We start from the raw sequence: 15,613 nt of genomic DNA, 5'->3' as shown, positions 1-15,613 counted from the left end.
CCTAGGTAATGACAAATTCTGGGCGGATTTAAGGAGGAAAATTAGACTCAAAATTACGCCTCTTATTCTCCGCCTGGACCTACCATCTTTGAGTGGGAATTTTCAGACTTAGAAAGAATTCAGTACAATTAGGCAGTTGGAAAATTTGAACTCTCATTCATTGCCAGGATTTCTGACTTATTATAAAATTTTACCAGTCAGAAATAAATTATAAAAATAAATAATATATTTATTTGGCATTATAAATTTTTTAAATAGAAAATGTACACCAAAAATTTGCTTATGTCCACTTTATTGACATTTCAATGCAGATAATTATAATCCCCAACAAAATCAATCAGATTCTATTCTATTAGGGTAACGACACACATAACAAATATTTTCAATATTACTCTGGACTTCCAAAAACATACATCCTTCTTTAACATTTTTCATTGCAATAAACTTTGTTTGACCAGTTTTCTGTACTCTCAATATATTACAATGCTCAGAAAAATTCAAGCAGTTAAGTGTTTCTATCAGAGCTATGACTGTGCTCTTGTCATTAATGAGTAGAAAAAATCTTACTCGACCAAAGTACATTGCATCTCCACAAAAATACATTACTGTGGAATTGTCACGCTTCATCATTCTTGCATACTCCAAACCATATATGATGTGATTGAAAAAATCAATTCTTTTGAATGTACTAAATTTGTCAATAATTGGTGCATGGCCCAGATAATCACAGAGCTTTCTGTATTCATCTCTAGTCAAATCTCGAGATTTTACCCCACCTAAAACATACACCCCCTTTTCTATCATTTCACATCTAATCAATACACTTGGTGACTCAATAGAGTTGAATAGTTTTTCTAATTTTGACCCTTCAACTGTGTTTTTCACATACTTTTGTTTCAATTCAGGCAATTTCTGCAAAAAAGAGACACCAGTAACAATCTGACTATCAATGTGCTGTGTGCCTTGGATCATTTTCAACAGACAGCCATTTTTATCCTCAAATGAAAAGCAACTATGAGTAAACAATGGCCCTAGAAAACGAACATTATCTGCTAAGTGTAAGAGCTGATGAATATTAAGTGTCATGAAACATTTGTCATACAAAACTTCAAAGTCAGCACAAAAATTGAATAACATTGATTCTGCATCTGAAATTTGATCATGTGAGCTACCTTCTTTTAAAAGAATGTGCATGGCATTGACAAGATGCAAAAAGTGCTGAAACCTAACTGAATCTAAAATACCATACAAAACAGGTGCACCAAAGTACAACAAAAATGAACGGTATTCTGAAGCTTTCCAGTACTTCAAGTCATTTTCAATAGATCGAGGTAACCTACTAATGTCTAATGATGGCTTTAAATTTCTTAATCTATTGTCAACATCTTTGACATGTTTATGAAAACTGAAATTTTTAGTACTAAACTCTGCTGCAAACCAGAGACGTAACATCAATTTTTGAACACCGAGCAACACCCCATGCATATAGTCAATAGCAATTCCATTTACAATGTCAAACTTGGGGAAAAAAGTCAGCCATGATGGCCCTTTTACACCATTGACACTAGGTCGGGAAGTTCCTCTCTCCAGATTATCTAGGGCTTCTTGTGCATCGCGACAAACAGCATTTACTGTTCTTTCTGGACCTTTGGGATGTGCAGACAAATATGGAAAAACATGTGTGTGTCCTTTTCCACGTTTTGCTGTTTCGCCTTTTTGCATGCATTTCCAACAGGAATATGCTCCATTAAACTGAACACCATTGCATACAAGACAACGAGCTGGAAGGTCTGCTGTGCCACAAAGTAGGTAGCCTTTACTTATAAAGTTTCCTAGAGAAGGAGAAAAGCAATTTATCCCGTCATGCAATCTTTTAAAAGAATCCAAGAATGGAGATAGGTAAGTTCCCATGGCTGGTTTGTGTGGGCCAAACCAAAGTCCTGCCATTATCATGTTCTCTTTCAACATGCGTAGTTTGTAAGGTAACTCATTTATTACCATGAATAATGGCCAAACTGAAACTTTACTGCTCTTGAATACAGGGGCACCATCTGTGTTGAATGTAAAAGATATGTTTTCTGGTTGTGACAGCGGCCCATCATTTTCACAATAGGATTTGTACAGTTGTCCATCATACACATCTCTATATTTTCCATCCCTGTTTTGTCCTTGAAATCTCACTTGAAGTTTTTCAAAGAATCCTTCTTGTGAAAAAAAATTTCTCACCTGATTTTCAACTGGCATCTCCAAAAAGTACATGATGTCATTTTCATTGAGGAGTTTTCTACACCCATTATATGGACATGTTGTCTCTGTATTGGATTTTAAATATCCTAGGCAATGGACACAGTAGAAATGCTTTACCAATGGATTTTTCAAATTGCAAAAAAATTTCTTGTAGTCATATAGACTTGTGCACAGTATATGGCTGCTTGGTAAGACATATGAAAATATGTTTAACAACTGTAAAATCCCATCACTGCTAATGCTGTGTTTCATGATGAAAGATGTGAACAAAAGCATGAAGCTTCCAATGGACACTGAAGCACCAGGGTAAAGAAGCTGGTCATCTTCATTTAAGATGTTCTCTGCATTTTCGCCCGTGAAGTTGTTTTTGTCAAAATCAAGCTCTGTATCAGAGTCATTCAGTAACTCTACACAGTCTTCATATTCCTCCCAATTATTTTCATCTGATAGTTCATACATATACATTTCCTCCAACTGAACATCATCTTGGTCAATACTTAAAGAACCATGGTATTTGTTTGCTGTGTTGTCTTCCTTTAGTACTTGTCCTTTTGCAGGTTCAAAATCCCTTTGATCACCCAATGCACCCTCGGAATGTTCAGGGAACTTCTAAATAAATCATTGAAAATGTATTAATTCTTAATATTTCATCAGAATAAAAATGAGGTTTTTTTTAATTCAACAAACTCTAAATCCTCAAAATTCTGAAAACTTTTCATGCAATTAACTTTACCTAACATACACAATATCACACAGTATCACCTACTAAATTCCCAGCAGGAACCCCCCCCCTCCTTCCCCTTCAACACACACACTTTCCTGATTAAAATTTTTTTATTGCTGCACATTATTATTGTATTTAATGGACCCCCCCCCCAACAATTAATTTTCTTCCAGTGTCTGCTTTTTTTTTCTTGTGCATGACGAAGTTTTTCAGGAACATTCCTTTTTGCTTGTTAATTTTCTAACACGTGTATGTATGCAATCTATGTCTATATGTATACTAACCTCAGGTGTCCGTATTTAAACTACGTAAAATACTCTAAAGGTGTAGAAACTGTTTAAACAATCAAATGTTTTCATTGAATTTATCTTTGTTATCCCATTCCATGCCTCAAAGACAAAGATTTGTTTTGTTTTTTTTCCGAGAGGAAATAAAACCGGAAATAAATTAAGAACTCTTAAAGCCGGATTCCATTTAACATATGAATGCATTCCGGATGTGGATTTTTTTTTTTTTTTTTTTTTTTTGGTGTGTGTGTGTGTGTGTGTGTGTATACGTACCGAAATTTCATCCAGGTAAGTCAAAGAATCGTCTGTTTTTGGTGAAGAATTCGTTTGAAATCTAGGATCCATGAAATGCAAGTAGTCTGTGAAGTTCCTTTCGCCAGATATATCAAATTTCAGATTGCTCTCTTCACTCAATTTTGTATCTAGCCGTATCAATTCTTTTTTTCTTGCGTCATTCTCGTCTCGCTTGTACGGTCCCCTTCGCCTTTTCTTTTTTGCGTCTTCCATATCTATTTTTTTCAGTCGCAACTCGGATTGAATTTGTAGAAATAAAAACCGGAGTTGCAGGTCAACTTGACTTTCATCTGTTCATCATCAATTTGGGGCGAAAACTGGGGATTTAATTCTGTTTATCAGTATTTATTTTAAAAATCGCATTTCTTTCTTGTTTGGATATTTTGGTGCAAGAAAGCACAATTTCTTTTTTTATTTAAAGTTTCGTACACAAATTTAATTCTCATTAACACTGCGGATTACTGAAAAATAATCAGAATATTTATCACTGTAATCAGTTGGTAATAAAGTAGCAGAACCTTAGTCGCCTCTGTCGCACAGCGGGTTATCGCTTGTTACTTGATACTGTGCTTCTCTGACCAGTTCAGGCAGTTGGCGCCCGAGTCTTTCGTTATCATTCACTTGTAATTGTTCCGCGGATCCATCACTTTGCTCTGAGTATCACAGTTCAGCTTTGAAATGTATGCTTGTATTTTCTTCATCGAAGACGCAAGTCTCAGTGTTGTTGGAAAAAACAACAAAAGCTTAAAAGTATTAAATGGTGAGTGGGAACCAAAAGGAAAAGTGGAGATGCTCTGGCCTGGAAAAAATGCTGGACAGAAGTCTTTGTTCCACGGCACCATCATCAAAGTCGGCGGTAAGCCTGATTAGTTTTCTTCTTGTGATGATTTAATAAAACTAAGCCTAGTCGACTGGTTTAGCTAGTAGTTATGTGAAATCTTTAAGTGATAATGCAAAATTAATCAATTTTGATAAATGTATAGTCTTTTTTTTTTTGGAATTTAAAACTTGAACAGTGTTGAAAGCAGAAAGTTATGATATATGATATGCGTATATATACATTTGAAAATATCGTTAATTTACTCATTTTATTTCACTTTATTGTAATCGTTATTTCGCATGTTTTAAATATTACATCGCGCTTCCACAAAGTCACGTGATCGATCTCGTAACCCTTCGACCATTTCCGTCAAAAGCTTCGTGAATGTACGCCCTCTGGTGAGAGAATGCCAAAACCTATTCAAGTGCTGCATATATCACAAGAGAATAAATATAGGATGTAGTTTACCAACGCGGTTTATATACATGTATTCTTAAATATTTATGCATTAGGTTATTAGTCAGCTCCCGTACTTTTATTTATTTACGTATAATCATGAATGTCAAATCTTCCGGAAGTAGATCTCTTCTGTGTAAAGAACCAATCGGCAATCCTCGGCTGAGTGTGCGATGCGCGAACCATCCGAGGAGATCCGAGTGATGATGTGCTTGTCAAATCAGTTAGAATTATCTCGAACTTAGTACACGAAAGGAATGTTTGAAAGTGGGGAAAAAATTAGAAGAAAAGTAAAGCAAACTTCGACAGATCTCATAAATTAAGCAAACAATATACAACTTGAACATGGGATAAAATAGGCGTCTAGGAGTCCAAGAGTAAGCATTAACCTATCAATCTGTCACATTTACACCGGCGATAGACTATGTATTATTTAGTAATTTATGAAAGAAATCCTGTTAACACCCAGTCTAATTGTTTAAACTTTATTAGGACCTATATTAACTAACAAGTCCTGAAAAACAAAGTTTTATGAACATGATAAACAGAGACAATATTATTATTACATACTAGTACTACCAAATATTGTATGTGAAAGCAGGATTTTTATTACTTTTGTTATTTGACATGCATTATTTAATAATTTTGATTTATTTACAGATGAAGAGACTTTGAATAAATTTGCAACCCAGGCCTACTCCAAAATTTTAAAGAGAGCAAAGAACATCACCGAAGTACCAGAGGAACTCTTTTCCTTTGAAGTGAATGAAACCGAGGAGCAGAATGAGAAGCGAAGCAGAAGCAAGACACAAAGATTGCGTGAATCAGAGGAGCAAGATGACACTATGAGTCCAAAAAAGAAAAAAAAGAAAGTAAATGTGCAGAGTAAGAATGTTACTGAAGATGCCGGAAGTCCCAAGAAGAAAAATAAAAAGACCGAAAACACTGAGCCAAAGACCAAAAACCCAAAACTCAAGCATCCAGACACTCTACCCCAGTCACTAAAAACCCTGCAAAGACAAAAAGGAATGCATCTTTTAAATCAGTTTGAAAATGTTTCAGCAGACCAGACCAGGATGGTTTCAGAGACAGACGCAGTGTCCTCAGAAACCATTTCAATATCGCAAACATGGCAAATATGCAATGATGCCATGGATGCTGTTGGACCATCAACACAGCATACACCACTGAAAGTGCCATTTTCACCCGAAAGATATTGTGAAATACCAGGTAAAACTGAATTGAACATATCTTAAACTTTTCAGATATTGTCTTTTCTTATATCACTGAAATGAGTAAATGTTGAGAAAAAAATCTGATCGAGTGCCACTGTGATAAGATCAAAATTTCATGTTTGAATTATACATAATTATATATTTAACAATAATGAATGAATTTTTTTTGTAAATTATATTTTTCTTCAATTTATTTAAATTTAGTTCCATCCTTGGAGGTCATCCAGGCCATAGAAAATTTCTTGAGACCAGACGTGCAGTCTTACTTAAAGAAGATTGTAACCTATGCACGGCAACAAAAACCACAGGTCAGTTTGAAAACGAGAAAGGCTGATATTGTTTATTCACTCTTATCAAAAAAGGATTTCTATCCAACAGCTTATCTAGAAGCTACTTTAGTTTATTTTTACAAGTGTAAATACATTGAACTAATATGAAAGTAAATAATCATTTTGAAAACATTTGAACAGAACACCTTTGCTGATTTGGACACTGTTGTGCAAGCAGATTGGATGACAGACAATCGGACAAAAGGGCAACCAACTGTAAACTTTACAGCACCATACCGGGAAACTCTTGACAGTCAAACAAAACAGCCATCAACTGTAGATGTAGACTTCACAGCCCCATACCGGGAAAATCTAGACAGTCAGACAAAGCAGTCATCAACTGTAGATGTAGACTTCACAGCCCCATACCGGGAAAATCTAGACAGTCAGAAAAAGCAGTCATCAACTGTAGATGTAGACTTCACAGCCCCATACCGGGAAAATCTAGACAGTCAGACAAAGCAGTCATCAATTGTAGATGTAGACTTCACAGCCCCATACAGGGAAAATCTAGACAGTCAGACAAAGCAGTCATCAACTGTAGATGTAGACTTCACAGCCCCATACAGGGAAACTTTTGATATGCCCTTGTCCAATGTACATGTGAATGCACCCTACCAGCGCACTAACCAGTTCCTTGACTTGCCACATTCAACTACACACCGACCAAGAGAACCGACACCACATCACATTTACCAAAACATCTATCATACAGAAACAGTCTTTGGAAATACACTTACACCTGCATCTCCATCTCCACCTCCACAGCAAACCAGTGTACCACCAATATCAGAATCAACACCAACCAATACACCACCACCATTGCGGAGATCGCCACGTAAACAGAAAAAGAATGAAGGAATACAAAAGGTATATATAAATATATGATATTGCTTGATATGATTAACTTCTGAGAATTAAGAAAGAAACTAAAATTTCTCTTCCCCCCTTTTTTTTTTAATTTAAGGTACATGTTTTTAATATATTGTTCTCTTGTTTAAATTCACAGTGCAAGCTGCTTGATGGATGTGACCTGGAAATAGATTCAGATTCACTGAGAATTGCCACTTCAGCAGCAAGAACTGCCAAAAAACCTGGATTCACACTTTGCTACAAGTTGCTTCCAGAGATTTTTTCTCTTGAAGTTCTTGCTAACTCCAGAGGACAAGGCCTAAGCAAAACAAAAGAAGGTGACTTCCGTAAGCCTCTGGACAAGGAACTTGTCAGCAGTTTAAAGAGTGAGAACAATTTTATATTTAACTTTTATCAGCGGGTAAAAACATCCAACTTTTTGACATACTTGAATTTTTAAACTTCATTAAAAGGGGCTGTGATCATATCAGGTGGATTTAAAAATTTCATGTTCATGTTTCAGATTACGTAACAGTGTGGTGCAGGAAAAATGGAATGGCACAACCAACTGAAAGTCTTTTAAATGATGCGATAACGGAGCGTATTAGCTACGCAAGAAAGCAACTTAAGCCTAAAGTAAAGAAGAACGCACCATCAAAGTAGGCTTCAACATTGTGACATTTCCATGACAAAAACATTGACTGGAATTAAGATTTCTGTGACAATTGAGACAATTGTGTCAAATCAGGGAAATTGAGTTGGAAATCTATGATATTATGATATTAATGATTTTAGTTTAGAATATATTTTTTTTATCAATTTCATCCTTGTTTTTGAGATTTTTTGTTTAGAAATCATTAGGTGGGACTGGAAGCTAAGGATGCAGTGAAATATTTAGGATGACTTTGGGCAGAAAGCATCTGGAAGTCAGATGTAAGAAGCAGACGGAACCCAGGCGTCAAATTCAGGCGGAATGTGGGTGTAATAAGAGCAGGAAAGGTCCGCCTGGAATCCTTGATTTTCCAGGCGGAAAAATTTGAAGGGTCCGCCTGGAATCCTTGATTTTCCAGGCGGAGAAATTTGCCCATCAGATCTGTCCGGGCGGAGCTCATTTGCATTTTTCGCCTAAAAATTCCTGCCAACTTCCGTCTGACTTCCGCCTGGTTTCCACTTGGAATTGGTTTACTCTATTTAAATGTGTGGAAATATTTTGACGCCCGGAATCTCTGTATTTTTCCGCCTCTGTTCCCCCTATTTTCCAGGCGTATCATTTCGTACAGGTATCAACCCTTCAAGTATTAAAATTGCTAGAAGAGTATGTAACTTTCTGAAAAAGTGCTTTGATATTAGAAAATAAAAACTTCAACATAACTGATATACTAACTGGAATAATTTTTTTTTAATTAATTTAAATTTATGTATGTTAAATTGTTTGTTGCATTCCCATAGCAAAAAGAAATGGCATTTTTCCATTTTATCTCCATTCATTCAGCATTTTCTAGCCATTTTTCATTTTAAAAACATTTTTCCTACATTTCTCTATCTTTCAATTTTCCAAAACCATTTTTTCAGAACCATTTCAAAACCATTTTTGTTAGAAAATGCTTTTTAAATGGTAAACTACACCATTTTTTCTCCATTTACTTGAGTAAATGGAAAAGAAATGCCAGTTTGGTGATCTAACTTGCTTGAGCTTGCCATTTTTCTTCCATTTATTTTCTGAGAAATGGAAAAAATGAAGAAATGGTTAGTTTTAGGCATATTCTTAACCCTTAAGATTTGTCAGCAGTTAATTGATGCCAGGTGCCAAGTTTGTATAATGGGCCAGTGGCTATCAGATTTCCTCCCCAGCTCTGTGGTGACCACCTTTTTCAGTTATTTTAAACATTGGACAAGAGCACTTCAACCTAGCTGGTAGTGATGGAGCTTAAATGGCTGAATTTAAGGAAGATTGGGGTTTTTAGTGTTTTTGATGCTGAAAAAACTGTACATTAATGATCAAAGCAGAATTATAAGATTACTAACTTCTTGGAGGATGATTATCTGACAGTTTTAATGTTTCTTATATTCGGGGAGTGGCGCAGAAGAAAAACAACACATTCAACATCACTGAAAGGGTATTCTTTTTAAGAAGTAAGTATAAATATGTACATATTTTTATTAATGTCAACAACAGAAAAATGCTTTTTTCTAAAGAAAACATGTACATTAGGAGTGTCCACTGATCATATTGATGCAATAATTAATTTATAAGCCAATCTAGTTAAAACTTAGACTGATCGAGGGACACTATTGTAAATTCTTATAAACTTCAATTATTAACTATTTTCTTGCTCACTTTTCTCAGGTATTGAATGGTTAAAATTTTCTTCTTCAATCTGTTCAACCTATTATAATTCATTTGTTTCTGATGAAATAGTGAATATACAGGCAGCTAGGGCAATACTTGAACATGTATACTTATATTGTTCATGAAGACAAACCTTGTAAAAGTTATTCGATTTATGCTACAGGAGTAATGATCAGCTGCAGTAGTGAAAAAAATGTGACAAAACAGTTTTCTGTTCTTTTCTCATTATGCATTTTCTTTTATTTTTAGAATACGTATACTGCTTGCATATGGAACACCAAAATGAACATGGAAACTGTAAATTGTCAAAGATGCAGACTACCATTATTCAAATCAAATTAGGAGATTAATCCATCCAAATTTCTAGGAATGCAAAGCAAAGTTTTGAAAAAATAAAACATTTGACCTTTGTTTCATGACTGATTAATACTACCAAAAAGATGGATTTTCAAAGTGCTTATTCTGTGGATATTGAGAACCCAGCTTTTTTCATTTTTCAATCATTTTAAAAATGTTTTTAAAATGGATATTAAATGGTTAAAACAAAAACCATTTATTTTTCATTTTTCTTCTCATTTGCATAAATGGTCTTGGAATGGTTAATTTGCATGTTATAAGGCCCCAAAAAATGGAGTTTGAATGGATGTTAAATGAGGTTTGAATGGAAATAAAATGAAAAATGGTTTTTAAATGATAATCCTTTCTGTTGAGAATTCTTGAAACTGTTGATGATATAAAATGGCTCCCGAATGGTTTTAAAATGGTCAGAAAAGAAATGTCTTTTAAATGGTATTTAAATGGATTTCATTTTGATAAGGGTTCATGACTATATGCCAATGTATGATGGTGTTGTCAAATAAATGAATTGAATATCCCCCTACAAAATATTCAGATGTAATTATAATCGTACAGAGGTAATTGTAATCTTAAGATGTAATTGTGATCATACAGAGGTAATTGTAATTGTACAGATGTAATTGTAATCATACTGATGTAACTGTATAATCATACAGAGGTAAATTTGTTATCATACAGGTGATTGTAATCATACAGATGTAATTGTAATCATACGGATGTAATTGTAATCATACAGGTGTAACTGTAATCATACAGATGCAATTGTAATCGTACAGATGTAATTGTAATCGTACAGATGTAATTGTAATTGTACAGATGTTATTGTAATTGTACAGATGTAATTGTAATCATACATATATAATTGTAATCTTACAGATGTAATTGTAATTGTACAGATGTAATTGTAATCACACTGATGTTATTGTACATGTAATTGTACATGTACATATGTAATTGTAATCATACAGATGTAGTTGTAATCATACAGATGAAATTGTAATTGTACAGAGGTAATTGTAATCATGCAGATGTAATTGTAATCATACAGATATAATTGTAACCATACAGATTTAAACAAAAAATTAAGAACAGCATAAGTTGGTAAAAAGTTGAAATAAATTTGTTTAAAAATAAAAAAATATGACATCAGTGTTGAAGATCCAATTTTTCTGTAAAACTGAAATAGAATATTGTTCATGTTAAGGCCATTCCAAGTTTTTTCTATTATTTAGTGTCCACGTGCACCTTGGTTTTTGGCACCCCATATCAGAAAAAAACAAAATCAGGAGTCCTAAAATTGATTATTTTGGTTAAAATTTTGGAAAGAACAAGGGCGCTTTTGATTGGCATTCGGCAGGAACTTGAAAAGTGAAAATTTCATTGATCTGTCATATGAAATTTTAGCATTCTTTTGATGTATCGGGTTCCTGTGAAATAGGAAAGGGACATATTTTCCCGATATTGTATTTTGATTTGCTAAAAAAGAACTTGAAAATTGGCTAGATGTGTCATTTTAAAACACGTTTTTCTAAAAATTTGCTATCTTTGGGTCATCTCTCCATGATTTTGAAATGTTATTTGTGTGTGTTATAATTCAAAGAAACTAACAAACATTTGTAAAATATGGAGAGAAGACCCAGAGACGATAAAAAATGAACTTTTTCCAAAAAAATTCCAATGTTAAATGCGGTGCTTCATTGTCGCTTTAAAAACCATGAAGTATATGTAGCAGTGAAAGCTCAGTAGTATGCGTTACCCGTCCAGTGCAATGAAGAGAAATATTTTTGGTTCGATCCTCGCATGGAGTGTTAATATTTTTTCTAGTCAAAGACTCAATTCTTTTGTCAGTTTAATTTTATGTACTGATTTATTTTCAAATAGATAAATTCTGGTTCTGTTGCACAGAATGCGAAAGCAATTCTTCCAACCTATTGATACTTTAATATATACATATACTTGTGATTGCATTTAACAATTTAGCCTATAGGTGTTTAGTATTTATGTGAAGCGTTACTAAGTTTTACATGTAGTAATTATTAAAATAAGCAGACTGATATATTAAATTTGACAAAGTATTTCAAACTAAATGTAACATTTTCCGATGTGCATAACTTTGTAAAGTATGTCCAGCTGTGGTCAGCCGACCAAATCCTAGACAAACTATAAATGTTTCGTAGGCCTTATACCTGCAGATCACACACCAAACACGTCCATCTTCTTTGTCAAGTTCCTTAAATATTTCTCACTAGTATGTCATATAATGTATATTTAAACATTTAATACCTTGATTTTACCAAACAGAAAATATTTCTATGAGAAAAATAGATTCATGAAATCAAATCCTTTGAATGATGCCATTTTTCTTACTGTAAAGTATGTGTTTTATTTTTTGGCTTGTGTGTTTTTTGCGAATAGGTAGGTAGGTTTTTGAAAGACGGGTGACGCTAAACAGAGCAAAAAAACTTGGAATGGCCTAATTGTCCAATGTTGCCACAAATGCAGGCATCCAGTGGTTGACTGAAAGAAGTTTTTGTTTGTTTGTTGTTTAATGCCCCTCTCGAGAATTTTTCACTCAAATGGAGACGCCACTACTTGCCGGTAGAGGGTTGCAAATTTTGATCTATACTCTGCACTCAGGGTAATGAGCAGTGAGGGATCTTTTTCGTGCCAGCACCCACTGCGACACGGGACCTCGTTTTATATGTGGTTGTTGCTACCAGTGTAGCAATTGTCTATTAGTGAGATGGCTGCATTTGCAGTGACAATAAAATGGTTCCAATAGTTATGACCCTAAGACTTGAATATTTCACCACTTTTACAACAAATAAAATAAATATATATAAGTTTTCTTTTTTTTATTTGACTTGACATCTCCATTAGTTTCCTCCTGTTTTCGTTTGGGTGTGTCCTCCAGTATGTCTGTCAGTAGGGCTGGGTCTGCCTTCCTAAGGTTCTCATATGTCCACAAAGTCAGTTCTACCTTTTGGGCAGTCCAGTCTTTGTCACCTACATCAGAAATAATGTATTTAATATGAGAGAGAGAGAGATAAACTTATCTGTAGCAATCTACAGTGATGCAGTTTTGAGTCTGATAATTACCTTTTTGAAGAATTTTCATCAGATGTTTTATTTTATCCATATACTGTAAGTAGAATCCTAGAGTGTACTGTAGAGGCTGTAATCCTGGTAAGGCCTGCATGCTCTCATCTGCCATAAAAGCTGCTTGTTCTGGGGCACCTGCTGCTAGGACAGCTGCAGAGACATAAACTTGTAAAAGTTAATTGAAGTACTTTTATAGATAATATGGCATCATGAAAACTGTTGAAATTTACTACTAAGGTTTTCTGCCTATGTGTTCTTTAGCAGAATTTCTTTTTGTTTTGAAAATAATGTGTGCAATCTGTCCAAGAATTAGTACTGTCAGTTGTCTTGCAGTGTTATCAATCAAATACTGCAGAACAGTGCAAGCACAGTTTAAGCATGTTTAGATGTATATACATGTACATGTACTTACCAGAAGCAGTTGCTGGTCCTACTGCTTTTAAAACTGTGAGCTCTTCTATGGCCTTTTTTAAGTTTGGTAAATGCTTGAAAGCCTTTTTACTTGCTGAAACAACTGCATCTTCAGGGTTTGATTCCACCATTTGTTGGAGTCGAGGGCGAAATTTACCTCTCTATTTATAAAATCATTCCTATGCATTACATACATGTATATTCTTTAACAATAAGGGTTAATACAGTACACTTTTTTATAATGTACTTGTATTTTAGCTTTTAAATGCAAATTAATTTTCTGTTAAATCTTACCATGTTGGCATAGTCATGAACAATATTAAATGAAAATCAAACAATTTTGTAAGATAATAAACTACAGATTTTCATACACTGAGCTTCCACTTCATTAGTTTACACAGTTCAGCTTTTGTGATGTGTTTATCTTTCCTGTCTTTAATGGCAGATGGCAATTCTTTCTGGAACCTACAAATATTCAAATCAATCAATACTTATCTCAAGGCATGAATACCACAATAATGTAAAGAATAAAATGAGATTTCATCGAGAACTTATTCATAATCCTATAACATTACAAGCTTATGTTTTATTTTTATCTTAAATAATGTTTAAGATCAACAGCTTCCTCATATATACATGTATTGTGTACATTATCAACTCAAAATAATATCTAGAATTGTCCTAAAGAGATTGATCCCCCCCCCTCCTCTACGCAATCAGAGGACGCATCTCATCAAGTTCCACAGATGCACCACATCTGCAAGTTTAGATTGGATATCCTTTGAGATAAGCTGTAAAGTGATCTAAAGGCTAAGCTTAAACTGTACAGACATGCAGATCAATATTGATATAGCAGGGCCTTGTCACAGTAATTTGAAAGCCCTAACTTTTCAGATGCAAAAGCTTTTTTTTGAAAAGTAGGCAAAACTTTAAGGTCAAGATGTCAAAAGTGACAAAACATTCAGAAAGGCTAGTAGGGCTGTCACGGTTCTGGAATTTTTCGGGTTGTGTTGGTTCTGTAAATTTTCGGTTCGCTTTTGGGTTTTTCGGTTTAGTTATTTACTTCTATTTAAACCTTAATTTCATGAATTAAACTTGAAAAATCTTTATTTGTTACATTAAATTCACCTTGAAAACAAGTCTTAACCATGTTAACGTCTTAACATCTGTGTTTAGGACTGCAAAGCCGACTGTTAGCTACAACATGACCATTCTTGCTCGTTTTGATAATTATCCCATCCTTTTGTTACAAGTGTTTTGTCATGGATGAAGTACATTTCAGTTGTGATGATTATTTATCACTGTCATCATCATCATGGTTTTAATTTCGATGCCATTTTTCTTATAAAACAGATTCTGATACATAAACCTGACCCATTAACTGAATTCTGGAAAAATGGAACTGAAACCGAGCCTAACAACTTGGACCACGGTTTTCAGTTATTTTGGGCCCTATAACTTAGTCAAAGGGTTTTTTTTTGAAAGACAGACAGATGACTGAGATTTAATGTCCCTGAGCTTTTGAACTTTTTTGATCAATTTCAAAACGTCTTGTTAAATTTGTTTGGATTTCCTTTGATTAAAGGAATTTTGGCAGGACCAGTGCTTAATCATGTCAGTGTTTGTAAAGAGTATTAGTCACCACGTTTCATTGGATCTACTCCCATGTTAATTACCAGGGCTTTGTCCTAGACCAACAGGGAGTCTCTGGACAAATCTCCAAGAGTGATTTTTTCATGAATTGTTTTCAGATGAGTTCAAAGTTGAAAATTATCACTGCATCAAAGTGCAATTTTCTGCACTTTCTCAGAAAAATGGTAAATTAAAAAATAAATTTGATTTGGTAGCTAAATAAAGCTACTTCAGGTAGGTTAATAAAGCTATGTAGGTAATTCAAGCTACGTAGCTAAATCCAGTGATTGTACCAGACCTGGTACATGTCATGGCAATATCAGAATATAATGACTAATTACCAAAGATCTAATTTTTCTAGTTCCTTTCCTTTGTCATTTTTCATTTTGTCTATCTTCAATTTCATTGCCTTTTGGTAGAGACAATAAACTTTCTCCCATCTTGCACTATCCACATCTTCTACAAAGTTTTCCATTGGCATTTCCCGCTAATTTGATCCGCATAATTTAACCTCTTA

The 15,613-nt window shown here is 34.3% G+C and overlaps 3 protein-coding genes across 4 annotated transcripts; 1 reads left to right on the top strand and 2 right to left on the bottom strand.

Moving 5' to 3' along the window:
- Positions 1–286: 286 nt before the first annotated feature.
- Positions 287–3,896, bottom strand: LOC133199606 (uncharacterized). Of its 2 annotated transcripts, none has more exons than XM_061335449.1 (2): positions 3,532–3,896; positions 287–2,856 (listed from the first exon to the last, which is right to left on the bottom strand). In XM_061335449.1, exons 1-2 carry the CDS (start codon positions 3,763–3,765, stop codon positions 334–336), a joined length of 2,757 nt encoding a protein of 918 aa, XP_061191433.1. In that variant the 5' UTR covers positions 3,766–3,896; the 3' UTR covers positions 287–333. The 2 variants fall into 2 exon arrangements, with proteins under 2 accessions (XP_061191433.1, XP_061191434.1); XM_061335450.1 differs by lacking the exon at positions 3,532–3,896 and adding an exon at positions 3,256–3,492.
- A 334-nt stretch (positions 3,897–4,230) lies between these two features.
- On the top strand, positions 4,231–7,924 carry LOC133199711 (uncharacterized). The gene is made up of 6 exons (XM_061335580.1): positions 4,231–4,408; positions 5,489–6,058; positions 6,268–6,371; positions 6,534–7,262; positions 7,360–7,630; positions 7,768–7,924. Exons 1-6 carry the CDS (start codon positions 4,231–4,233, stop codon positions 7,905–7,907), a joined length of 1,992 nt encoding a protein of 663 aa, XP_061191564.1. The 3' UTR covers positions 7,908–7,924.
- Positions 7,925–12,766: 4,842 nt separating this feature from the next.
- On the bottom strand, positions 12,767–15,611 carry LOC133199710 (uncharacterized). The gene is made up of 5 exons (XM_061335578.1): positions 15,438–15,611; positions 13,836–13,929; positions 13,466–13,625; positions 13,051–13,203; positions 12,767–12,957 (listed from the first exon to the last, which is right to left on the bottom strand). The coding sequence occupies exons 1-5, from the start codon at positions 15,575–15,577 to the stop codon at positions 12,767–12,769; spliced, it is 738 nt and encodes a 245-aa protein (XP_061191562.1). The 5' UTR covers positions 15,578–15,611.
- Between the last annotated feature and the right edge of the window lie 2 nt (positions 15,612–15,613).

This window comes from Saccostrea echinata, unplaced genomic scaffold (genome assembly GCF_033153115.1).
Source record: "Saccostrea echinata isolate AGI-Se365-2 ecotype Australia unplaced genomic scaffold, CSIRO_AGI_Sech_v1 ptg000034l, whole genome shotgun sequence".
Lineage (NCBI taxonomy): Eukaryota > Metazoa > Mollusca > Bivalvia > Ostreida > Ostreidae > Saccostrea > Saccostrea echinata.
Note: the sequence above shows the minus strand (reverse complement) of the source record. Positions and strands in the feature narration are given on the sequence as shown.